This window comes from Dicentrarchus labrax, unplaced genomic scaffold (genome assembly GCF_905237075.1).
Source record: "Dicentrarchus labrax unplaced genomic scaffold, dlabrax2021, whole genome shotgun sequence".
NCBI lineage: Eukaryota > Metazoa > Chordata > Actinopteri > Moronidae > Dicentrarchus > Dicentrarchus labrax.
This window is the reverse complement of record NW_026136701.1, coordinates 7,010,672-7,037,112: the sequence shown is the minus strand read 5'-3', so window position 1 is coordinate 7,037,112 and position 26,441 is coordinate 7,010,672. Positions and strand designations below refer to the sequence as shown.

Here is a 26,441-nt window from a genome sequence, read left to right as displayed (position 1 = left end):
CCAGTTTTTCCAATTTCAAAGAATGTTAATGAACAACTATCTTGATAATTCATTCGATATTTTTTAAAAGTCTGAGCAGCTAAAAACAAGAATATATAATAGTAAGAGAAGGTGCCTTAAATGCTTAAGTTTGGCTACCTTAAATCCAGTGCACACTAATTAACTCATACATCTAATGTTGTGGTTGTCTTTCTTATCCGCACACTGTTGCCCAATGTTGTCACTTAAACAACCTTATGAATGTGAGACTTCTCTTGCAATTAGAGGCTGCTGTAAAAACAAGGCACCTCTAATGTCCCAGAGGTTTCTACAGTAACAGCCCAAGAGACTGCTCTTGCATGGGTTTATCTGGCTCCTCCAGGAGAGCTGCTATGCCACATGCCCTCGCTGTGGGATCTGATCTGCCTCCACACATGCACAACATCCACAGTCAGCATTAAGCACTGATGGCTGGGTACTGTTTGCACAGGGATATGTAGTGTTTTTCTTTTTATGTGTATATTACGATGTACTCATTGACTCATGACTAATATATATTAATAGATCTCTTTTATCGTTTGAGGCTAAATCTGACACAGCCCTCCACCAGAAGTAAAAAACAAAAACAAATCACATGCACTTTACATCACACTTAACTATTAGAATTTTATATTTTATATATAGATTATATATATTTTTAATCTATTTTTTCTTCAAGGCAATTATTTCTGCTTGGTATAAAAATAATGTTTACATTATTGTCATTGCACTATAATGCAGTTTTGCAGTCTGAAAATGGATTTCATACTGTATGGAAATCAGTGAACATCATGAAACACCAGGAAAAATATAAAACTGACAGCAAGCATTTGAAAATAGTCAGCATAGAATTTAAAGTAGCCTACAAATGATTCGTAGTTAAGGAGCAAAACTGTCAAATTCTACAGAATGGTCCTTTAAAAGTTTACATGTCATCTCATGTAAAAAGGGTCTGTAAGAGCTCAATAAAAAAGCTCTTTGCTAACATATTTACATCATTTTATAAGTATTCTGGAGAGTGCCCATTCATTTCCTGCAGTTTGTGTAACAGAACAGCAGAGGAACATCTGTCAATCACAGCAAAGTGTTTTCCCTCTAAGGTGGGCGGGGCTTAGGTCATATGTCCGTCAAGGGCAAAAGTTGAAAGTTATAATCCTGGATGCACAGTGGCTTTAAGATGTGAGGGGATAAACATTTGCCTGAACTCTACACAGTAGGCGTGATGAGAAACAGCTTGAACCTTTGAGCAAATCATTTATCACAAACTTGTTAACCATCTAGGCTGAAAATATAATTTAAATATGTGCATGTGTGTGCATATGTTCCCACATGTGTCTGTGTGTGTTTCTGTGCATGTGTGTGACTGTGTGTGTCATCATAACGTATCCAAAGCTTTAATTTGGAAATCTACTCAGGGATTACTTGTTGGAATACACTCAAAAGATTAAGCATCCTCTATGTTTTACGTCCTCCGTCCTCCGTCCTGACCTGCTTAATATCTTGCCCATCTCCACAGCCAGCCTCAGAAAGTTCCATCTAAAATGTCACAGAAGTTAAAAGGCTATCTCATTCATTTTGCCAACGGACACGCTAGCTTATGGTTACTTTAACCTATAACCTGGCTTTGATTTAACTTCAATCTAACTGCAAAGAAAGAAACAAAAAAAAATGCAATAAATACCATATTCTTGGTGACAGAGGAAAAATCTAATCAAAGCTACAGAAAAAGATTAATCCTCCTTGTTCTCTTATTGTCCAAAGAGCCATTAATACACCCATTAAACACAGAAAAAAAGATTAAAACTGAATGAGAGTGAATGTCAATGACAGCGCACTGTTAGAGCTCCACAAATGGCAGAAACACAAACAACAGGCAACAAATCGAAAAAGGTCCAATTGCAGTGACTTGTAGGTAAACCTCTGGGACAGCTGGATAGGTCACATTGGTATGAGTCTGATCTTACTGACCTACTATTTATGGGAGTTTAATGATGTCATTTCCCACTGAATGCCCTCAAATGTATCCTCTTTTCACTCTGACTTGAACACAAATTACTGAATCAGATTTTACTTCTTGGGAGATTAAGTTCCTGTGTTTTTAAAGGAGAGGTTACAGAGTCAGATTAAAAACTAAAGGGTTGGCAGTTCTCTGATGCCAATAAAATTGTGTAACTACCTCCACTGTGTCTATAATTTTTCTATTAACTCATTAATTAAAATAGTGTATTAATATAAATATTAGCTAAAATCTTATAAAAAGGAAACCTTCAGTGTGAAATAGCTGTTAACTGAGGCTGGTAGCAGTCTGATTTATTTATTTTTACTTGCAGTTTAACTGACCTGTTTCTTCAGTATTTTAATATAAATGCATGAGTCAAATTATTTGCTACCAGTTATCAGTTAATACAAGATGTCCGTTAGGGCTATCCATTATATAGTCAACCCTCTAAAGTTAGCTCATTCTTCCCAGAAATTGTCCAACTCCCTATAACGTCATGTAATTTAAATAAACTTGGTGGGCCACAAAGCATGGTATGTAGCATTAATAGCAGAAACAAAAATGCAATGAAAAGATTTCTTTAAAGAAGTAGCCTTTCACTACAATTTCTATGTCTATCTGTAGAATGTGTCACAGAAAATATAAAAATATTATGCAGTTCAACTGTGTGGACCAGGCTTTAGGCACTTCTACTACAACCGCCACTTAGTTAAGAGAGACGACCAAGAGTTCTTTAGAGTGAACCCTGCAATGAATTGTTTACAGAAACCATATATGTACAAAGCTATGGGACCCTGTTAAAACTTAATATCATCACCATTTTTCATTATTTGCTCTCATCCATTATGCTGTATCATTAACAAGAGCACCTAAGGGAAGCCATTTGTTGAAGCTGCAGGATTTCAGATTCACACAGATGGGTATTTAGCTCACTATAACCCTTGAACTGGGCCTGGCATGGGCAGAGTAACCCTGTTGTGCTTGTTTCAAAAGCATTTGGATTTATAGGATTATTCAGCGCGTAGGCTGAGCAACAATATTTGGATGGTTTCACACTGTCCCTTTGATTGGGAACAAAGTCCGTCATCCACGCATGTCTATATTTATATTGATGTTCTAAATGAAATCAAAGGTGTTTCAAGTTGGAGTACTGCTTGAAGACTTCAGTACAGTAACTCCTCCCAACAATAACAGAATATGAGTCCAAAGTGATCCGGTCCACTCCGGTTAACCTAATCATGTCATAGAGCTTTTGAGATGATGAAATCTCCAAAGACCCCCCTCTCTCCAGCTGGCAACTCCATGTTTCTCAGTAAAGGGTTCCAGCGGAGCGGGGGTGATTATCCGCACCACATGTCGTCTTGTGTACAGCCTCTCTCACGCTACACCCCTCCCTCTGATGGGATCATTGTTCTATACATTACACAAGTCACAGATTTACTTTAAATATGAAGCCTAAAGAATATCATTTAGTTTTGTATCTGTTTTTTCTTGTTCTACGAAAACTAACACCACTGATACTCAAGCTGCTGAATCCAATTATACACATGACATGCATGGGATCAAAAACCATTAGACCCTTTGATATTATGTAATGATGAGTTAACAAGCAGAACAAACACTTGCTTACCCCGCATCACTTCCATATCCACATATTAAGGCATCCTTTGCTCCTTCAACTTTGTAAAAATTATCTAAGGAAAAGGGGAAAAAGAATTTAAAGAAACAAAATTGCAACTTCTCTGAACGTTAATAATAGTGGACAGTATTCAGAGCACTGTACGTGTGTATGTTGCTTTGTCAACACCAGTCTTTTTTGTTTCAGCTGACCTTCACTGCTGAGGAAGTCGGCCCTGGTGCTCCAGGTTCTGTTGTTGCAGATGAAGGATGCGTTGGAGCTGTAGGAGGAGTTGATGCAGTGCGCGAGGCTGCGGACACACTTTTGTCGCAGCAGCCCCATGAAAAGCTGCAGGCCGATGAGGGCGAACACGCTGAGGCAGAAGACAGTCAGGATCATCACGTCTGCCAGCTTCCTCACAGACTGGATCAAAGCACCGACAATGGTCTTCAGTCCTTGAAGAGGGAGAGGACACAATATATCAACTGTTTGGTAACTCACAGACAAAATGTTCGGTTGATGTGTGAAAAGGTGATTCACACATGACTGGAAACAAAAGAGGAGACATGGCCTGAGGTTTGAGGTTGTACTTGTCTTACCTGGTATAACTGAGATGGTTTTCAGTGCTCGTAGTACTCTGAAGGTTCTTAATGCTGAGACGTTTCCGAGGTCTACAAATTCTGTCACATATCTGGAATTTGATATAAGGAGATTTATGAAGTTCTGCAGGAATATTTAAGTATTAGGGATCATACAAAGTGATTTTTTTATGATGCATTTTAATTAGATAACATTAAGTAACAAGATTTTTTAGCATCTTGGTTTCATTTAGTCATCAGTATTATTACTGAAAACAGCTGCTTGCTGCTGCCAAAAATAATGCTATGAGTAGTCAGAATTTACCAAAACAGCAAAGTTGCGGCTTGGAAAACCATAATAAAGAGCCGATAGACACTAAAATGCTCCTAGAGTTGATTGGAGCTGCAGATATAAAAGAACTGATTATAGCTTCTTTACCGTTAAAAGAATAGCATGTGTTTAGCACCTGTCGGAAAAAAATTAATTAATAACTGAACCATAATTAATTTAAAAACAAATGAATCACTGACAGTAATGACAGCTTTCAGTGTGTCTACACACAGTAAAAGGGATTTTGTCTCGCTGTTTTCAAACACAGCAAATGTCCTATCAGGATGATTGGTCTTGGACAATGCTGCAGTAATGCATCAAGAGGTCACCTGTCTAATCTGCCACCTGCTTCAAAGGTAGTGAGTCATGGAACACAGATCTCTGACCTCAACAATAAGCTTATTGTTGAATTACCACTCAGGATGACTGACTGACTGACTACGGTCACTTTGACATATACTGAAAGAATAGGTTGTTGTTTGTTTTCTTACAGTGTGCACAGAAAATGTCCCACAAGACAGAATGTGAACACTGAATAAAGGTGGACCTTTTAATTGGGTGTTTCTCTGGTAGTTACTTCACACACATCTGCACGATGTAGCCACTGTTAAAGTGGATGTCAGGTGAGATTGTCAGTACAAATGAAGTATGAATTATATTGTTACTTACGCCATGACAATGACAGTGAAGTCCAGCCAGTTCCATGGATCCCTCAAGAAGGTGAACGGCACTATACAGAATCCTCTCGCAAATATCTTTATCGCCGACTCGAAAGTGTAAATGGCAGTGAAAGTATACCTGCAAAATATTCACGGAGGGGGAAGAAAATGCAGTTAGCTTTAAATCCATTGTTGCACAATATCTACAAGTTCAGAGTGGATTTAATGGATTAAAATCCAAATAAACCACAATCAGTAACTCTCAGCCCAACATCCTTTGAATGGAGCTGATATTTATAGTAACTTTAATTATGGAGGAGTGATGCTGCTGTCAGATTGTAATAAAAATCAAATAAGAGCACATATATTATTGTGGCCTATTAATGCATGTTTACATATACAAACAAATGAAAAGTAAAGTACAAACAGGTAATACATACATTCAAGTTTTCACTGAATTAAAAAACAAAACAAGACATAAAGACTTCCCACTGGTTCATTCATATTCCAATGTAATTTGTACTCGTCACTTAAGGTCTGTCACAGTCAAAGTGAAGCTATGGTCAGCAGCTGGTTAGCTTAGCTTAGCATAAAGACTGCAAATATGAGGAAATAGCTATCCAGGCATTCTAACATTTATGTTTACTCCATACAAAAACCTTAGTGTAAAAATGACCAGATTCTGTTTTATGAGGGTTGTGTGCAAGATTATCAGGGGTCTCAAACGGAAATTGGCTTGGGGCCACAGTTGGTATTGTCATTTTATATGGGAGGGCCACTTCAAGTACAACAAGAAGGCGCAATATTCTGAAAGAATTTTCATTTCTAACAACATACTTAACAAAAAAATGCAAGCAGCAGTTTCTATACATTTTAATATCATAATATATATATATATCATAATCATCTCTGTTTTTTTGGAAACAAACAATAAATGAAGGCCCAGAATTCTGCTCTCTTCTTATCAATCATTTGAAAACATTTGCATGCCCCTTTTACCTTTTTTGACCTATTTAACCAAATTTAAAATAGAATTGTGTTTTAATTTTAACTGTATATAAAAGGGTAGTTTAAATTGATATGAAACAACAACAAAAAAAAAGAATTAAAATAATCTTGCGGGCCGCATCATATTATATTTTTGACATCATGTCGCGAGCCGGAGGAAGAGAGGTGGAGGGCTTGAAATAGGTCCTACCTTTGACCAGAGCCAGAGCTATTTACCCCTGTTCTCAGTCTGTGAGCAGACCTAAGCTAATCAGCTACCTGAGTGTGGCACTCTGTTTTCACATTTTTTATAAACAAATTCCTGAAGTTGCAAGAGTAAATGAACAATCTGAACGTGTTTGTCAATGGAGATAGCATGCTGCATGCTAAAAGAGCTTGGGACCCACTGATGACGACAACATCTTCACATCATGCACATCGGAACATTTCTGAAGACTTTTAAGCATAAACTTTCATTCCACATCAAACGCTCTCTTGTGGCATGCCTGTGTGGAGTTCTGACTGAAGTGAATATTACATGCATCTTATACTTACATGTCAGCTGATTCTTCAATCATCACTGACAAAACAACAAACCCCACAGCCCCACATTAGAACACACGTAGCACCGTTTCAGGGTCAGATAACAGCTCAAAAACTGTGCGTACTTACTCCAGGTACTTGGTCCATGGTGCCGGATCCGACATGGCCATGAAGAAACAGTTGGTCAGTATAGTGCACATTATGAACAGGCTGAACAATGTGGAAAAGAGGTTAAGGAAAGTGTATTGTGGAAATGTAATTTACAATCAAATAAGTTTCTGTGATAAGCGAACACTGTATCACACAAGGTTTCTTGTAATCCTATGAAATATACCCATTAGGATAAACCATCACTGTGTGTGCAAACGGTATTAGAAGTACAATAAATGCAGATTATGGAAAATCCCAGCAAATTCCATTTAACATTAAATCAGGGGAGTGATATCATTCTCTCTTATAGATGAATGAAACAATAACAAAGGATCTGTCAACTGCTAACTTTGAAAGATTAAATCAGTTAAAACATTAAAAACATTTCAAGATAAAATTATCAGCTTCTTTCAGTAATCTAAATTATTCAATATACATTTTATTACAAAATGTACAGTTTTTGTTTTTGCCAACAGGACTCTAAAAATGTATCTCAGCACATAATGTCAGTCAGTAACAGATATCCATGTCATTGTCAGTTGCAGAGAATCAATACTTCATAGATGTAATAGATAATGTGATCAATAGATGTTTATAACATAGAGGAGATCCAGAGGAAAGATTCCATCCTGTATATGAAGTATAAATCGTCTGTCTGCGAACTAATAGGCAGCCGTCACATGATGTGAAATCTCCTTGCTCTTATTTCATTTCAGAGATTAAAAGAGGGATATGAGGGGATTTGGTTTGCGATGTCAGGGAGGACCATTACAAAGCTGTTTCAAAAATGGGACTATGGAAAAATCCAATAGAAATCTACAAGAGGAAATAAATTAATACTATAAATTGGCTAATCTGTCAGTATGAGATGCAAGGAGTGGAATCTAGACTTTTTATAACAATTTTTTTTTATTTTGATGTTAACGTTCACAGTGGTCTGTTATCGGCAGGCTGCCTGATTCATGGTCTAATCTTCATGTTATTACAAATGTCAGGAGACTGACATTGATATTTTTACTTTGAAGTAAAGCACTTTTTGGAGCTGTTGTCAAATGCTGGTTTGCAAAAGCAATACCGTCATCATCTGACCTAATTCTGATTATTATCTATTAAAATATACAATATCACTTCTATTCTCTATTTCTTTAAAGCATTTTCTCCCATAAAGGCGTTCACCATCACACATTTCATCATTATCACCCTTTAACAAAAAAAAAGGAAAGGAAAGAACTAATAATAACAATCACATGGTTATTTTACACAGGCACTGGGTGATCAAAAAGGATATGAATGGACTAAAACTTTTATGGCGATTGATCTGATGAAGTGAAATGGACTAAATATGTATAGTGCGGATGTGGCACTGAATCTGAAGATGACCTTCCCTTTGTTAAGTACTATAAAAGTCTGAAAAGGAAACAGAAAAAAAAAAACAGAAGTCAGAAAAATCACATATTATTAAGATCACAAATATTATTGCTTACATTCTGTAAATAAAAGAAATCAAGTCATCAGAATGTAAATACATTTCACAAACAAATTTCCCCAAAATGTTCAGGCACATTTGTTTTTCCAGTTTTCCAGAGGAACTCGACAGCAGCTCTGAGCAGCAGTTCAGCTGTTTTCTTTTCCCCGCTGGGATGATAATATAGCTGATGTGTTGAGTCTACCACTCTGTCTACCATCTGTGTTAACTTCCACCATACGCACTCCTGCCTCCAAGAAAGCAGAGTGGCCACATACACGCAATGAGACAAGCCAGTTGAGATAATGTAGGCAACTCCAAAGCGCGCTGAACCTTTCCCCAACAGATGTGGCATTTATTTAAATATTTTTTCGTCTTTGGATAATCCTCCCATCCAGCATCACATGCCAAAACAAAGAGACCCTGAGAATGACTGCCACGTCCTTTTTCATCTCTCCATAAGCGGCCCATTAATGGTCAGCAGCCTGATCTACTCTGCAAATCAAAACTTGGTAATCCTATTTCTGCATCCAAAAGAGATCTAAAGAGATGCGTACGCTCTCCTCTCGTCTCAGCTAGCTGCTCTAAAACACCACTTGGTGAATTCAGTGAAAACCTCGGCTGATCAGGAGGATCACTGACATATTATCTTATCTAAGTCCAGATGAGAGATTTGTTGATAATTTGACATGTATCAGTAAAATAATACAATAGCGTCACAGACACTACTCCTATGCCAATGATTAATCACCAGCTACCATCTTTACCACCATTATATTAATCATTATATCAATCATTATATTAACCATTTCTTTCAATGTAATCAGGTCAGAGAATGACACTTCTTAATCTTGGGTCTGTTTAGTGAAGCAGTCTGCACATAATATTCAGTTCACAATATTTCCAGTCTGTCAGGTGCCCATATGTATATTTAAACATCTTTTGCACATCTCTTGGATTGTATCTTTCACATTGCAAATATCCTTTAAGCTTCATACTGCGAACTAGCACATTCCCTGGACAATATACCACTTTACAGCTCTTCATTCATTTATTTAAATAACATATTGTACATATTGCCTTTTTATCATTTTATATTTGTATATATTGTGTCTATTTCATCTTCATGCATATTTTTCTCATACTATGTTTATGGTTATGCATCAATATACCAATATGTAAAAACCAACTTGTTAATAAAACTGATTGTAAACATTCCTCCTGTTCATACTAGCTATTTAAATATAATTTCTTAATCCTAGTGACCAATGTTACCAATGTCAAGTGTTTGGGGACAAAATCTACGTTCTCTTTAAAAATATATAATATCTGAAGATGATATGAGGCTTCAGACGTCTGAGTTAGACCAGTGAAGTGACATTCTTTTTAGTACCAAATTTCCTTTTTGTGTTTCTTCCCCTATCTATCCCTTTACTGGGGCTCATTAAGGAAACACTGTCATGGGAAACAAAAACAGGGAATTCTGTACTAAAAAGACTGTAACTTTAGAAGATACTAAATTGATTAGGTCAGACTGCAAAAGCCTTCAGATAAATTCAGAATATCTTTTTTGCACAGAACGGTTTCATCACTTCGGTTTCGACACATGGCATGTGACTTGTAAAAAGGTGAAACTCCTTTAAGCAGACCCACTAAGTGACAATTTCTTGTTTGAATGTTTGTCTGAGGCCATTTTGTTAAGGTGACAATTATACCATTTGGGGTTAGCAGGAGTTCCTGTCAAACACAGTGACCAACTCTTGATCAAACCTACACACGACCACCATCATCTAACCCACCCAACAAACTCACACACAAGCTCTCACCCTCTGGTTCCTGTAGTAAAATGGATCAATGTCCTCCAGTGGCATCCCGATAAGTTCTGTAGGGATCTCACCAAAGATGCGCGGCAGCTGCTTTCCTGCCTCCAGGTCGGGCCTGGGTTTGGGTGGCTCAGCGTTCCTGTGAGAATCATGGCTATCCTTGGCCTGGTTCTTGGCCTGCTCCTCCGCAATCCGCTGCTCCAGCGCAGCCAAGGATTCGCGAGTGAACCGCCGCAAGCCATCAGGACCCGTTGGTAACAGCATGGCTGCCATCTTTTCATCCTGATTCTCCTTTACTAGAATTTACTTACAGCTACAGGCAGGGATGTGGGGAGTGAAGACATAGGTGGAAGAAGGTGAGAGAGAATAAGTCATCACATTTAATTACACAGGATTTATTGATAACATAGCTTCTTGGAGGTCACACACCAGATCACCTTCCAAAATGCAATGTCTGTCAGTAGTTGGCACAACAAACTAAAAGTAGTAACTTTTTAAATTCCCTTTAGAATCAGAAAAACTGTCCGTCGCCTAGCATTTGAAATTTGTCTTAAAACATTAACCACTACATGGTCTATCCTGCAGGATGTTTTTAATCCATAGCCCCAGTACTGGGTTGACCTGTAGCAGAGATGAGGTTAAGCAAGTGACTTCACTGTATTATAAGTTGAGGAGAAGTCCATTAATAAAATTCTGATATAGGAATGAGAGGAGTCCAAACTTTTGGTCACAGTATCCAGCATCCTCAATCTTGCACTGCTTTTAGGCAAATTAAAGTTGGTCGTCATTAGGGAGAGTTGAGCCATGATGTCCCCCAGTTCCCTAAGCACTCTACCTTTGAGCTAGTCTGTGCCAGGGGCTTTGCATGGGTTTACTTTGGACAAGGTGGAAACCACTTTCCTCATCTCCACTGTGATGTGGGGGGATTGGGACTGCTGTGAAACCTGCTGTAGAATATGTTTTAGAATACTGTTTAACTATTAACAATGGATGACATGATTGCGTATAATCAAAGGAGGTTGCTTGTAGTGACAAACCTCAGCTCTGTTTTAGCATCTTCCAGTTCATTGTTCTGGTTTTGCCTCACTGTTCACAGTCCACCTACATGCCCAACACTAAACAGCAAACAGACAAAGTTAGCGGCTAGCTGGAGAACATAGTGGAGCATTTAGCGACTAAAGAGCCAGATATTTCCGTCCTTGGGGAGTATAACAAAGCTAAAAGAGAGTGAATATTGGAATATTTCCATCAGGTGTCCAGAACCATGACTCTAAATGAATGCTTATAATGCAAATGTTGCTCCATGTCGTGTGTCTTTTTGCTTACAAGTTTGCCAAATCAACTTCATGAGGTGATGTCACTATAGTTTTTAATGCGCTATCCTCAACTGGCCCAAAAAAATCTTTTTTTTGCAGGTTCAAAGCTTCTATGTGAGCATTTTTAATTTTCTGACTCTGGCAGTCCCAGTGCTAGAAAGACCTGAATCCAACCCGGATTTACCAGGATTGTCAATTTTTTTACAAACAGAAAAGTATGACATCAGAATAGTTAGATTCTACACACAGTGGCTTAGATAAGTACTTACAATATAAAAGTGGTTTAGGAATAGGATCCAATAATCTAGAAGGTCAGATTGACAAAACAGCATAATTCATAATCACAGCAATTATGCAACAAGAAATAGAGATTATTCTCTTTTGCAGGAAAGCCTAACAATCATAATATACTGGAGTATCTTGAATTTACCAAGGGTTACAAGTATGTATGTGTCCATCACTGAAGCTCTCTCTAATTCAAACATTGTGTAATTGCAGTGTATAAGGGCTTAAGTTAAAAGCTGAATTCCCTCTGATTTTCTGAGATAATGCTAAAGATAATGCTGAAGGAGTCCAGACACAATATAAATATTTTACTCTTACAGCTGACCACCAGCTTCCTGTTATCCAACAGTCTCTGTCAAACTAGGGCAGCCATAGTTTTGAGTCAGAGGGATTAAGTCCACAGTCTCTGACCAGGGGTTTCACCAGAACTGATTTAGGATCACAGCGTTCACTTTTGCCTCTGCTGAACTGAGGAAAGCTGCCGGGATACAAACTTAAAGACGCACTTTTAACATCACAAAACACACCCCAAAAAGCCTAAATGTTGTCTAAGCTCTCTCTTTTTAAACTCCAGTGTCAACTTCTGCAGCATTCGTATGGAGTTATGTTTCAAGCCAGCTTACAAATGCTCCATTTTGGTCCCAACCAACTTCTGTCTCTTTAACGTCTAAATGCGCCATGTTGCTGCCAGCTAGTCCCTTAAAACCTGTCTGCTCCGTGATGTTGGGCAGGTAACGTTTTTAATGAAAACACGATGAGAGCGGTTGGGGGGAACCAAAATTGTTATGTTGTGTGCCATAACACCAAAACAACAAGCTGAAAGAGGAAAAAACTTGTAGAGCTGAGGTGAACTGCAGATCATCACGATGAGGGACCCTGGGATTCCTGCAGATTTAAACAAAAAGCAAACCATACAAAGAAATAAAAGTCTTATTATATCTGTTATATCTGATCAAAAATATAAGCACACAAATAACTACTTGGCAGGTGATTGGATGAGCAGTCTGTCCATCACTGTCTATCATGGACGAACTTCAACCAACTATTGATCATATAATTATAATAAAATGATACAGTAATATTACAGTGAGAGTACACTCTGTGGGTCCAAGGTTCCAAGACTTCACACATTGGTAATTATTTTACATTCTTTGGTACAAAAAAAAGCTTTCTAGTTTACTAGCATGATAATAACATTAGACCTTGGCTGTAGCAGAAAATGAACCTCAGAAGTTACTAAATATAGTTTGAATAGCTTTAAATGTGACCTGAAATCTTAAGGAACACTTGTTTCTTTTTGGAAAACTGTGTTCCTCTAGACTTAAATAAAACATAAAGACAGTTTGTAGGTAATCTGATCAGAGACCTAAGCCACTGTCTAAATAAAGACAAATGCCTTTCCACTACCAAACATTCTCCCCCCTATTTTAGCCAGTGACGGAGTCTGATATTTTAATAACTGAAAAAGCTTTCCAAAGAGAGGATTACATTTCTATGTTCCCCTTTTGACAGAGAAATACCATTGTATCCTTTTCATATTGACTAAGCTCTGTGAGTTTTACATCTCCTCCTGTCCTGAAATGCATTGATCCCTTCACACGTCCAGCCAGACGCTAGTTATCTGCTTTCACTTGATCTGCTTATTTGGCCCAGGTTGATCTCAGATCAGCTTGTCTCATACACTGAATCCAGCGCTTTCACATTGCTACCAAAATAAATAGGTTAAGGTCCATTTGCAACGTCATAAAGCAGATAAACAGGTTCAAAGCAATGATATTTCTGTCAGGATGTATCAGGATGAGATGAATTGTCCACATTGACACATGAACACATTTCCTCTATAAAAGGTAACAGACAACACAAAACAGTAAGAAGGTACTCTGTGGTGTACATAATCAAAGCATATACTAGTATTAATCAATAGTAAAATGCACAGAGAGAATATCTGCCACACTATTTTGTACGCTGTTAGATAACACAGACAGAAAGAAAGTATTTTCGTTGAATGAAATTTAATCCCCATAACAGCCAGATGTGATATGGTTATCATCACTGAAAATAATTATGATAATTAGACTGAAAGTAGAGCGGAGCCATGAACTTGCACGCACAAATGCACAAACACACAAACGCACACGCACACCCTCAACTTGAAAACGTGTTATGCAATTACTACTGCTTTAAATTCTCTGAAAAGTAAATCCAAGTACGTTGTGATGAGAGTGAGGGTTGTTGTTTGAACCGACTGATACTTCATTTTTGAGGAAAATACTGATATCGATATTTAGAGGTTTAAAAATCATAAAATTATATATTGTCCCTAAATATATATTTTTTATATAAACAAACAATCTTAATATGGATCCCTTAGATTGTTTAGTGCGCGTGTGTCAGCATACTTTAGGATATTTTAAAGTTGAAAAATCAACTTGTCAGTGCTCTCTGGTGGACAAATGCAATAGTGACACTGTTTCTAAATGACCTCACACCTAATTTGGTAATTTGGTCATTTCTTGTTACTTATTGGCTGACATACACACAACAGGATATATGTATGTGTGTGTGTATATATATATCGGCCTGGTTGACTTATTCTCTAGCTTGAACCCTTTTGAGAAAAAAAAAAAGGAGTACTTTCTTCTCTCTTATCAGCAACCACTGTGAGTGCCCCCATCCACTGTACTGGAAAGTTAATTAAAGCATCGATATGATTATTTAATTTCCTCCTATCGTCAATTCTGCTAAAGTTAAGAGAACAAAGCACTAACGTTACATTAGTGGACGATTCTGAGGCAGAATTTGTGCTGAGTCATGACAGTATGTTTTTTCTATAGCTTTTAGCTTTGGCTTATAGCTCCTTCCTGTTGCTCTGAAAACAGCTCCAGGCAAAATGAAAACAAAACAAATACAGGGGGCGTCCTGGAAGCTGGTAGACCTGCGGCCCTTTGCTGCGTGTCATCCCCTCTCTCTCCCCCCTTACCTGTCACTCTTCAGCTGTCACTATAGATTAAAGACAAGAAACGCCCCCCAAAAAATATTTAAATCAAACAAACAAGAAACAAATACAGTAATTGGTCATGAATGATTTTATGAAGGAGCTTACTGATTAAAGACACTTTTTAAAAGCTGTTAAGAAGTGCATGTGACAACGGCAACTCTGAACAAGTCTAGTGGAGGCCGCGGTGCCAAATGACATCATATCGTGTAGTGTCATGTCACTTTCTGGTTTGTGAGTCATTCTGGTGTGAGAGGGTTGAATTCTCTAGAAAATATACAGCTCAAAAATGTCTTTTGTCTTACGTCCATCCTCTTAGTGTAACCATTAAAAACAGCCTAAAAGAAGAGTCTCCGTGTGTATTTCTATCAACTTATATTCCAAGAATACTTTAACAGGAAACAGATATTGTTGCATGGATACTGCAGATGGGGGACCTGAGCTTGAATGTGGACCAGATCACGTGAAACTACTTTGACATACGGCCTGATCCTGTTGTCACTTTTTATCCCCACTTAAGTTGTTTACCAAGAGTATCTCTTACAACTGGCAGTGTATTTTCTGTTATTTTGTCACTCAATTAACATTCAAAGGTATTAAAATAAGATTTTATCTATTTATTGAAATTGAAATTTCTTCTAGGCTTAAAAATGCATTTTTAACTATTCTGATTAGCTGTCATCATTTTTTCTTATGTGAGAATAATTTTTCTTAATAGTTGGAAATGTCAGAAAACATCCATATTTCCTGTGGGTTTCTTGCATTTAGTATTACAGACTGGGTTTTTAAAAATAGATCAGATGTGATCACCTTGTTGTCAATATGGTCATTACGTAATTATGTACTAAAACTTTTGCCAAATAAAATTAAAATATATAGTATCTTGACTGCTGCTGTGCTTGTCTGTAACTTTTACTCTAATATTAAGGTTTGTGTTTCTTTGGATTTATGGGGTTGAATCCATCACTCATGGTGATTGAATGTATAATCTCAAATGAGCGATTTCCTTTAAAACTACATTGTTTAGGTTGCAAACATCTGAAAACTGTAAATGAATGGGATCCCAAGTATGTTTTATACCATATATAAGTCTGTTGAGTTTTTTGTGTTTTCTTTCTTGAAGTTTCTTGTTAATTATTGTAAAAACTAGTGCCACGTGTGGAATTCTTGACAGATGTTTTACCACCAAATTAAACATTCTGTTTACTTGAGGTCTTGAGGACAGACTTTGGCATAATTTTTTTAAACTAACTATAAACTTTTGTAAACAGTGTAGTGTACATATTGTGTGTTTTTACTGGGCCGCGTCTGTGCCCTCCAAGAGCTGCATACTGTGATCCTATGTGCACAGACTAAACTGATGACCTACTTCTTTTGCAAAACCCTTTCAATGTAATTGCATCAGATAGCTTAAATACGTAGGTTACACAAGGTATAGACAACTTAATGAGACAGTGGTGAAATTATCACAGGGTGATGAATTGATGAAAGATTATTTCATGAGCTCTACTGTTTCAGTCATACAGGATGCTTCCCTCTCCAAAAACAGGGGAATTTTAAAACTGATCATCTGTTACATTAGACAAGAAGATGATGAAGATTAGATGTCACCAAAACACTTCTCAAAGGAGATCTCAAATGTGTACTGCCTCATGTATATATCATTATGTAATGTGTCACCATCACATTTCAATAAGTTAGCGTAGGAAGACATGGAGCACTAAACTGTGCACTTATAATTTATCCTGTGGTATTTACAACAAAGAGAGAGATCATGAAAGTGAATGACCTAAGTATAAGCCTTTAATGCTCACCACTGCACATTTAAAACATTAAATGGATATTTTGCATTATGCACTTCCTGCTACAAAATACTGTATAACATAGGCCATGTTGTGTTGTTTTAAATGATAGATTAACCCTAAAAGCAGTCTTTTTATAATTATAATGTCTTTAATATATACTTTCATTGTATGGAGAAGTTCCCCAGTAACCTGTCCCCATTCAAAGTGAAAACATAGAAAAGCAAAGGTACAAAAAGTCAACAAATGATGTCGAGCGTTTACTCTCAGGATACCAAAATCTAAAAATCCTTACAGAGGTAGTCTACTTACATATGAAACTCTGAGATTTACAGCATCATTTTCAGAGTTGAGTTCTTCGGATTTTAGAAGAAGGAACAACCAAACTCTCCGTGCAAAATCCATGTCTTCTTTTTTAAGGTTTATTCTTCATGATGGACAAAAACTCCAATCCAGCGGGACAGAACAGCGCTTCTTATCGCCAGAATCCAAAGTTTAGTGCTCAAAACTGACTTCTAGACAACTTCCAGTCGTTTAATCACCATGTGTGGGACATTTTGAACCTGCCACAAGTTATCCTCTTTCCTTCCATTCAAGTGGCTCTTCTTCCGCAGTCATCCCACAGGGGAAAGGTCCAGAGCCGCCGAGCGTGGAGTGGATGCTGCGCTGTCTTCAGCAGCTGCGCAGCGGCGGGAGGAGAGGCGCACCTCGATTTGCCCTTGAGCAAGAGCATGAGGGAGGGAGGATGCTGCTGGACCACAGAGGATTACCGCTCCTATAGCTGCCCCATGTCACACTCAAATGTGACAGAGGTACAGTGGCAGTTTAACCTCATAACAAAGTCGCAGAAACACATAGTGAAGGGGTCCTTGGACTCAGTTTATCAGAGCTCTGTGGAAACTCTTGACCTTCCACTTATAGACATAAAGTAGACTGCTTTAATTTGTCTTTATGTGGTACCTACATGGCAAACTTAAGGTTTTTGTTTTTTTAGTATATAACTGTATTATTTCATTAAATTATATGAACTTGTTTGGAGTTTGTTAACAAAATAGGCTATTTAATGTTAAGTTACACCAGATAGGATCGCAGTTTAGAGACAGGCAGCCATCTACTAATAGCAATGCCATACTACAGAAACTGATTTCAGTCCACAGAGAGGAATTAATTAATGAAATCACCTGCTGTGAACTCGGTTTGGAACCAAAAACCTCTAGCACTTGAATGAACCCTACATGGTTTAATACAAGCTGCCAACATTTTTATTATGTGTTTCCAACAGGCTGAGGACTTGTTTTATTGGATTATCTATTGGAAATCTGCGCCTACAGTGTTGGTGTCTTGTCGCGCCCTCCAGTGGCCAATAATATAATTTCTATGAACAGGTTGGGCTGGGAGATACAGTACACTGTGTTCTGCCCTATGTGGTATTTCTGGTTGGTGAGTTTAAATTCTACTGGACAACTGTAAACATTTCTCTGTATTGGAGTCTAAGAGGGCCATAAACAGCATTAGATGTTGATGATTATGTTGGGAAATAAAAACACTTGATTTTAACTCTTGATGTCAGTATTTATAAAATCCTATATACTGCCCTGGTTCCAGTATGATAAAATAATTCTGGCACAAGATTTTATCAGCGAGATTGAACACAGGGTCAACATTCGTACTGTACCTTAATGTTGTGCAGCCTATTAATAATGACACTATGATAAATTATCTTCCAATAGGCCTATATTGTACGTATTTTTCTAAAAGAATTAAAGGTCTGTGTGTAGCTGACCCCTGCTTTTCTGGTGTGGATTTAGCACCAATGCTGATAAAAGATGGCAGCTTTCTGAAGGTATGTAGATGTATGCTAGAATGTAATTTTTTATATTATTATTATTATTATTATTATTATTATTATTATTATTATTGTTTTGTTTTTTTACAGTTAGCCTATACTATGGTATTGTAGTATAACTATAGCCATTAGGGTCCCTCTCGGTTGAAGAGTCTTCAAGGCCCTGATCCTGTTGAAAACTGGTCCCTCAGGAGAAACGTCCTCCCTACAGTGAAACGTGAAGACAGCGTGAAACCACATTACCCATAAAGCTCAGGCGCATATGTTTTCTTTTTTTTCCGGATATAGCATCACATGAATTGACTGTCAACATGCAAGATGGCCACGCATCACAGGCAAAATGCTGCTGGGCGGAGAAAAGTACAGGTAAATTGTGATAGTTGCATTATTGCTGAGTGTCTGGCAGCGGCGACATTGTAGTCTTCAGCTCTAAACAGTGCCTCACGGTTTCTTGACGGACAGCTAAACCCGTCCGCTAAAGGCAGCGCTGCTGTTATGAACCATGACTCAAACCGACTAACCTAGCTAACGTTAGCTTAGCTTACGCTAGCTAGGTGTTAGCATCTTCTGCTAACGGTGGCGTCTAAATGATTACGTTTGTGTAAACAGTTTTCATATGCGCACGCGTTAAATATGTTATAATATTGTTACATGTCTCCTGTATTAGCACTAATGATTCATTCGCTGTCTTAGAAGCGTTTATTTACTGAGCGTTAATGGTAGCTTAGCTACACTGTTTCTGGGCTCGGTCTAATTGCTGGGAACACGTAAGTTACGTGTCTCGGTGGTTCTCTCGGGCACTCTGCGAGTATAGACTGTTACCGACCCCAAATCACGCTATAAGCACTGCATTTGTCCACTGTTAATATGAATACATGTGGATTTCTCTCCCAATATATGTGTCATGTAGCTAGACTCCTTTAACTGACTGACTCTGCATGTCCTCAAAACGCAAGTGTGTGAAAACTTAGCCGATAGCGTGATGGGGATTCGATGTGTGCTCAAGGAAGTGGGTGTGTTGTCGATAAAAACAATGAGGTGGTCGAGATACTTCAGTGCTCACTGTCCTCTTTGTGTTTCAGGTGTCCTATGTCATTAGAGATGAGGTGGAGAAGTACAATCGAAATGGGGTGAATGCACTCCAACTAGACCCTGCCCTGAACCGGCTCTTCACTGCTGGGAGGGACTCTATCATCCGGATATGGAGTGTCTACCAACACAAAGTAGAGCTTCTACTTCATCTATATTAAAATATGACACTCCCAATGTGATCAGGCAGCTGTGTTGCCACATACATCAATGTTTCTTATTCTCAATAGTGGAATTGTCTTAATGTCTCTGCTTTATTGCAGCAGGACCCATACATTGCCTCGATGGAGCATCACACAGACTGGGTTAATGACATAGTTCTCTGTTGCAACGGAAAGACATGTGAGTTTAATTACTGACAGCTATTTTATTTAAAGTTAAAGCATTGTTTAGCATCAAACACTGTTTTTTTTATTGTATTCTGACAGATTGATCTGATAAACATTCTTCCATTTTCAGTGATATCTGCCTCATCAGATACGACAGTCAAAGTATGGAACGCGCATAAAGGATTCTGTATGTCGACGTTACGAACACACAAGGACTATGTGAAAGCTCTGGCCTATGCTAAGGACAAGGAGCTTGTGGCATCAGCAGGTCTGGACCGGCAGATCTTTCTTTGGGATGTGAACACACTAACAGCACTCACTGCTTCCAACAACACTGTCACCAGTAAGTATTGTTTGTTTCTGTGTGATAGTTGAGCCCATTGCTAGCCTGTACATACTCTAGATCATTGTGCATTTGTACTGATTACTGTTCTGTAATGGCTGATATGTTTTACTGGGAGATATTTCTGTGGTACCTATGGACTCACTATATTTTGTCTTCAACAGCCTCGTCACTCAGTGGGAACAAGGACTCTATCTACAGTCTGGCTATGAACCAGATGGGCACAGTCATTGTATCTGGATCCACAGAAAAGGTTCGAGTTTCCATTGGTGTGACACACACACACACACACACACACACACGTAGTTCAGTTAAACTAGATTAAAACAACACTGATCATTTCCCCTGTTAAGGTAATGTCTTATCTGAAATAGTTTTTGGTCTGGCTACAGAAAGTAACATGTAACGATTCAACATTTTGGTTATTTCTCAAATAAAGATTTGGTTAGGTTTAGGCACAAAAAACAGGTAGTGTATGTCCATAAATCTGTATTTGGACTGTCCAAATAAAATGTCATAAACTTTTAGCCTGAAACTAAGTTGAGAATGTACTCTAATGACAGATTTTATGCATTCATTTGATTTTTAATCGATGTGTAAATGTAGTGAAGAAGTGCCCATTTTCACACCCTTCACTCTCCTTTTTTTCCTTCAGGTTCTGAGAGTGTGGGATCCTCGAACATGTGCAAAACTGATGAAGCTAAAGGGTCACACAGACAACGTCAAGTCGTTGCTGCTGAATAGAGATGGCACTCAGGTAAGTTAAGATATCTAAAATATACAGTGGTGGCAGCTGTTCAACTGAGGATTTTTAAAGTCTAAACCTGCCGTCCTTCTCCTCAGTGCCTGTCGGGTAGTTCAGACGGGACCATCCGCCTGTGGTCACTCGGCCAGCAGAGGTGTATCGCGACCTACCGGGTGCATGATGAAGGGGTTTGGGCCCTGCAGGTCAATGAGGCCTTTACACATGTCTACTCTGGCGGCAGAGACAAAAAGATCTACTGCACTGACCTGCGTAACCCAGACATCCGCGTGCTCATCTGTGAGGAGAAGGCCCCAGTGCTCAAAGTAAGACGCCAGTACGCTTTTACCTGGAGCACAGGAAAATAAAATAATTTGTCTGTGATTTTTAGCAACTTTATTTGAAAACTTTCTTATTGAGCATTACAGATCTAGTCTAGTCTGTATGCTGGCCTTTGCTTCCAACTGGTGTCTGCTTGTGCTTGGTTAGCAGTAGTGACATTTATTTATAAAAAGTTGTACTGTATTGTATTTTTTGAAAGGTAAAAGTTTGACAAACAGTCCTGAATAATGATGCCGTCTTCTCTTCAGTCATTCCTGTGCTCATGGCTAACCGTTTGGAGTCATTCAACCTTTTGCTGTCTTTCTCTGTTGCGCAGATGGAACTGGACAGATCTGCTGACCCACCTCCAGCAATCTGGGTCTCCACCACCAAGTCATCCGTAAATAAATGGGTAAGCATGCGTGACACTTCTAAGACTACTGGTGGACTGTCAAACAAAATGACCGTGGAATACAGTAAAGAGACTTGTGCAGGTGGCTACGCCTAATGCTGTTGAGCAGTAATCCTCCTGTAATTTGCATAAAACATTAATTGTGGTCATGGGGGAAATACACAAAAGATAATTGCATTACATTAATCACAGCTATGGCTGTAAGGAAGAGATTATTAAAATCCGGGATAATCTGTAATGGTTCTTCTTTTCTGTGTGTATGTGTACAGTCTCTAAAGGGAATGCACAACTTTAGATCATCAGGGGAGTATGACAATGACTGCACTACACCTCTGACACCACTGTGCACTCAGCCAGAACAAGTCATCAAGGGTAAACATGTTTATCTAAAACTACAGATTCTTCTATATCCTTCTCTCTGACATTGTGTGAAGTCAAATTTTGTGTTGTGTTTTCAGGAGGTGCCAGTATCATCCAGTGCCACATTCTGAATGACAAGAGACACATACTCACCAAAGACACCAACAACAATGTGGCTTTTTGGGACGTCCTGAAGGTAAACTCCACGTTGTAGTTATTTAAGTATAAGAGTGTGATTGCATCTGCCATTCTTTCGTCCATGGCATAGTGAAATGTGATGGTTCAAATTATGGCCAAATGACACCCCAGTGCAGAGAAGGGGATGGTTATGGTTATTTGGTGCTCACTGGCCCTAATGAGCTACTAACTCCAGGTCACTCCAGAGTTAAAGAGAACCTCTCCTCCAGGTCACTCCAGAGTTAAAGAGAACCTCTCCTGATGAACTTACTCCTGGTGATACCTGTGATTTATATTGAATTTATGTGTGTTTCCCTTCAGGCTTGTAAGGGAGAAGACTTGGGAAAAGTGGAGTTTGATGAAGAGATTAAAAAGCGCTTCAAGATGGTCTATGTGCCAAATTGGTTCTCTGTTGATCTGAAAACTGGGGTGAGTCACAAACTTGGTAATAAGGGTTGCAATAGTAGTAAGATTTTCAGTTATTTTTGGTTGAACGCCTATAATGATAATTTCATAAAATATTAGATGTTTTTTAATACCAATAAAGCGATAGAAAGTATTTTTTATATGGTGGTTATTCAACACTATAGATGAGCAAATGTACACAGTATGATGGTATCAGTATACTGCTGCAACGCTACAATACAAGAGCTTTTCTGAGCTTTTCTTTCCTGAGCCTGGTCAGTAGTCTCATAGTTCTGCCTCTTTTTCAATAGATGCTCACTATCACGTTGGATGAGAGTGACTGCTTCGCTGCCTGGGTGTCTGCAAAGGACGCTGGGTTTTCAAGCTCTGATGGATCTGACCCAAAATGTAAGAAAGCTGACCTAATCACATTTTATATACAAATAACTTTTAAATAACTCAAAGCTAAAGCTAACTTTGTATTGCACATCTGCTTACTCGCAAACATATTTCCCAGTGAACCTGGGTGGACTCCTGCTCCAGGCTCTGCTGGAGTTCTGGCCCAGAACCCGCATCAACCCGATGGACGAGGAAGAGAACGAGGCGAACCACGGTAAGGAGGTGCTGGACTGTCCATCCGCTGCCAAATCATTATGAAACTAAAACAACTATAGTGCTGCAGTGATGCACCGGGACCATCAGTGTGTGTATTCATTCCACACAACGTGCTGTTGTGAGCGGCCGGTGCCTAAAGCGTCATTCAGTCTGTCTTACAGTAGAATCGTGTTCTTGTGCCCACAGTGAACGGAGAGCAGGAGAACAGGGTCCAGAAAGGAAATGGATACTTCCAAGTGCCACCACACACACCAGTCATCTTCGGGGAAGCAGGAGGCAGAACTCTTTTTAGGTAATGTTTTACTAACATCCCTACGCTGGTTCGAAGTACACTGAGAAAGCTGCACCTGGCTTTGTAACGATGTCAGATTATGATTGTCTTAAATAGAAATGTTAATAGTTTATTTATTGCACTTCTGAATTGCTTCTGATGTTGTGTGTTGCAGGTTGCTATGTAGAGATTCAGGTGGAGAGACTGAGTCCATGCTGCTGAATGAGACCGTTCCACAGTGGGTTATTGATATAACTGTAGATGTGAGTACAGTTATGTTTTCACCTTTACATTAAATCAAATAAGACAAAGTCAAAATGATTGAAATTCAGCGGCTCATGTGAGTGTTTGTATTTACGCGTGTGCTACCTTTGTACATATTCATATCGGTGTGTGTGTTTATCTAAAGCTACTTTATTCAGAGAAACCAACAAAATATATTTTTGTCAGTGTGTCTTTGGTGGTTCCAAACTCATTCTCGCTAGCTTGTATCCTAACAATGGTAAAGATGCAGTTAACTATAGAGGAAGTTTGATGTTTTTTTGGCAAGGAAATACAGGTATTTCCTTAAGTAGTGTATAGGCCCTTGTAACAGCAGACATTTTAACTTGTCTTAGTAGGAAAAACCCGAGTGTTACTAATAACATTACAAATGGCTCAGTTCTATTCTAGTGTCTCCATGAGCCAGCATGCACAATACCAGGACCCTGAAACAAGCAGCTAAATGGAAATCAACCATCATGAATGATTTATACCTGTGCTTTCCTACTGGAAATCAGTGCTATGTCACCATTTTTCCCAGGAGAAAAATTCATTAGCGTGTCTGTGATACAGCATTTGCACTAACAGTTTCTCCTTCCATTATTAATATTATTATTTACATGTATCATCCTTCCTCTTTTGTTCCAGAAAAATATGCCCAAGTTCAACAAAATCCCATTCTACCTCCAGCCCCATTCTTCCTCTGGTGCAAAAACTCTAAAGAAGTAAGTTTCTCATCTGCTTAGGAACTGCATCTCCTTTGATTACGTAATGCAGTGAGCAGAAACCCAGTAATCTATGCTGACGTGGATCGGTTGTAGCTCACCTTTGAGAGCTGATTTTACCCGTTATGTGTTCCGCAGGGACCGTCTCTCGGCCAGCGACATGCTCCAGGTGAGGAAGGTGATGGAGCACGTCTACGAGAAGATCATCAACCTGGACAACGAGTCGCAGACCACCAGCTCCTCCGCTAACGATAAGCCCGGGGAGCAGGAGAAGGAGGAGGACATGGCCATGCTGGCTGAGGAGAAGATTGAACTAATGTGTCAAGACCAGGTGGGCACGGCGTCTTTGCTTGCACAGTTTGTATGTCTCGTGCATTCCCAGTCATTCATTGTATTAACCTTTTTATTGTTTTTAACTTTCAACCAGGTTCTAGATCCCAACATGGACCTGCGAACAGTTAAACATTTTATCTGGAAGAGCGGAGGGGACTTGACGCTTCACTATAGGCAGAAGTCCACGTGAAAGTCATCATTTTTAAAACAAGAACTCTTCGTCATTTGCCAATCACCACCCACCTCTGACATGTAGTACCCTAAAACCCCATTGTGTGGTCCAGAGTCGCAGTATCAATGAGAATCCAGAAAAATTTGTGAGGATGTGGCTCATGGTGTATCATAGGGAACTGACCAGAACAGGCCGGAGCAGCCAAGAGACACCTGGGAGATAAGTGGTCGGTAATGTTATATATTCTCTTTTTTTACAGTTTGACAAGAATTACAAGAATGGACTGTTTTCTCCAGCGATCACCAATTTCTTTTCTTTCTTTTTTTTCTTTGACTGCTGTTTGTTCTTTCCTTGTGATTGGCTTTTTTCTTTTGAAGCGACAAAAGTTTCAGTGCGCGTTTGTGTCAGAGCGTGTGTGTGTATATGCACATGGATGTAGTAGACTGTTTGTTTGTTCTAGTACATTCCAGAAACTGTCCTTGTTCTATAAACACTCCAAACCCGTCTCTGCTGTGTCACCAGTTTAGAGTACACTTGGTCTCCAGGTAGCGTCACAGTCCCTCAAAGCAATCCTCCTCTGTTCTGTTGTCACCTTAACTTGAACTTAACCTCAACTTAGACATCTAATTACTGCAGAGCTTGAACCTCATTGACAGAAGCACCTGTCTTTGTCACTTCTTTTTAGCTGTGCTGTTCTCAATGGACTGAATGTTCTTTTCTTTTTTTTTTGTAAATATATGTACAACATTTTTGATTTAAGTGACTTTTTGTTCTTTTGGTTTTGCAGCAGTTTTATTGTGTTGTTGTACAGTTTACTTAAAACCAACTGTCCTTTTTTCAAAATCGTTAAAGCACATTCATGATCATGAAAGTAATTTGACTGGGATGTTAAAAGCTGTATTCACTACAACCCAGAAATTTCAGTTTACTCTTACGAATGTTAGTAGTCGCCCAAGTCATCTTAGCAGTCAGGAAATTATATATATCTATAAGGTATGTATCTTTAACAGTAACTCATGCTTACTCGCTCTGTGCTTGGGTCATGAGCAGTGACTTTGATGACAGTGAGGGCTGTTCCTAATGTATATTTCATTTAGATTCTATAGGAGTTCAATGAAACATGAATATAACTTGAAGGGGAATCTCATCCAAGAGAATATATAAATATTCAACCACTGTGGGAAAATTCAGCAGAGAAATTAACAGTGATACCCATTTCTCTCTTGGTGTGTCACCAAGCAGAACAACAGATCTTTTCATTGTAAATTTTCTGCAGTTACTTTTGCCATGTTGAGTGTGTTTTAACGCCATAGTGGGGATGCATCGAGTGAGCTCTAATTGGCCAAAAACGTGATGGGTATCATAATTAGGCCGTAAACACTTGAATATCCCTTGTAATAATTTGTGAAATATGTATATTTTAGGCATTCGAAGAAATAAATTGGAATGGTTTAACAATGACAGATTTATG

General features: G+C 38.7%; 2 protein-coding genes across 4 annotated transcripts in view; one reads left to right on the top strand and one right to left on the bottom strand.

Annotated features, from left to right (window-relative positions):
• The window catches only part of LOC127377884 (sodium channel protein type 4 subunit alpha B-like), a 41,416-nt gene extending 24,071 nt beyond the window's left edge, over positions 1-17,345 (bottom strand). Inside the window, exons 1-8 of one of the 2 annotated variants that reach the window (XM_051426210.1) lie at positions 16,882-17,345; positions 10,175-10,484; positions 8,173-8,290; positions 6,863-6,953; positions 5,214-5,342; positions 4,235-4,326; positions 3,848-4,090; positions 3,648-3,711 (exon numbers count right to left, since the gene is read on the bottom strand). In XM_051426210.1, the coding sequence (XP_051282170.1) occupies positions 3,648-3,711; positions 3,848-4,090; positions 4,235-4,326; positions 5,214-5,342; positions 6,863-6,953; positions 8,173-8,290; positions 10,175-10,444 (1,007 nt within the window). In that variant the 5' untranslated portion in view covers positions 10,445-10,484; positions 16,882-17,345. The remainder of the gene's footprint in view (positions 1-3,647; positions 3,712-3,847; positions 4,091-4,234; positions 4,327-5,213; positions 5,343-6,862; positions 6,954-8,172; positions 8,291-10,174; positions 10,485-16,881) is intronic. The other variant, XM_051426295.1, reaches the window with a different exon arrangement.
• A 1,358-nt stretch (positions 17,346-18,703) lies between these two features.
• LOC127377990 (WD repeat-containing protein 48) lies at positions 18,704-26,431 on the top strand. Of its 2 annotated transcripts, none has more exons than XM_051426515.1 (18): positions 18,704-18,781; positions 19,498-19,638; positions 19,771-19,846; positions 19,964-20,176; positions 20,341-20,429; positions 20,832-20,933; positions 21,020-21,244; positions 21,577-21,651; positions 21,921-22,023; positions 22,110-22,207; positions 22,510-22,617; positions 22,905-23,001; positions 23,111-23,206; positions 23,395-23,500; positions 23,655-23,742; positions 24,389-24,465; positions 24,604-24,796; positions 24,893-26,431. In XM_051426515.1, exons 1-18 carry the CDS (start codon positions 18,734-18,736, stop codon positions 24,986-24,988), a joined length of 2,031 nt encoding a protein of 676 aa, XP_051282475.1. In that variant the 5' UTR covers positions 18,704-18,733; the 3' UTR covers positions 24,989-26,431. The 2 variants fall into 2 exon arrangements, with proteins under 2 accessions (XP_051282475.1, XP_051282389.1); XM_051426429.1 differs by having other exon boundaries at positions 19,768-19,846.
• The last annotated feature ends 10 nt before the right edge of the window (positions 26,432-26,441 follow it).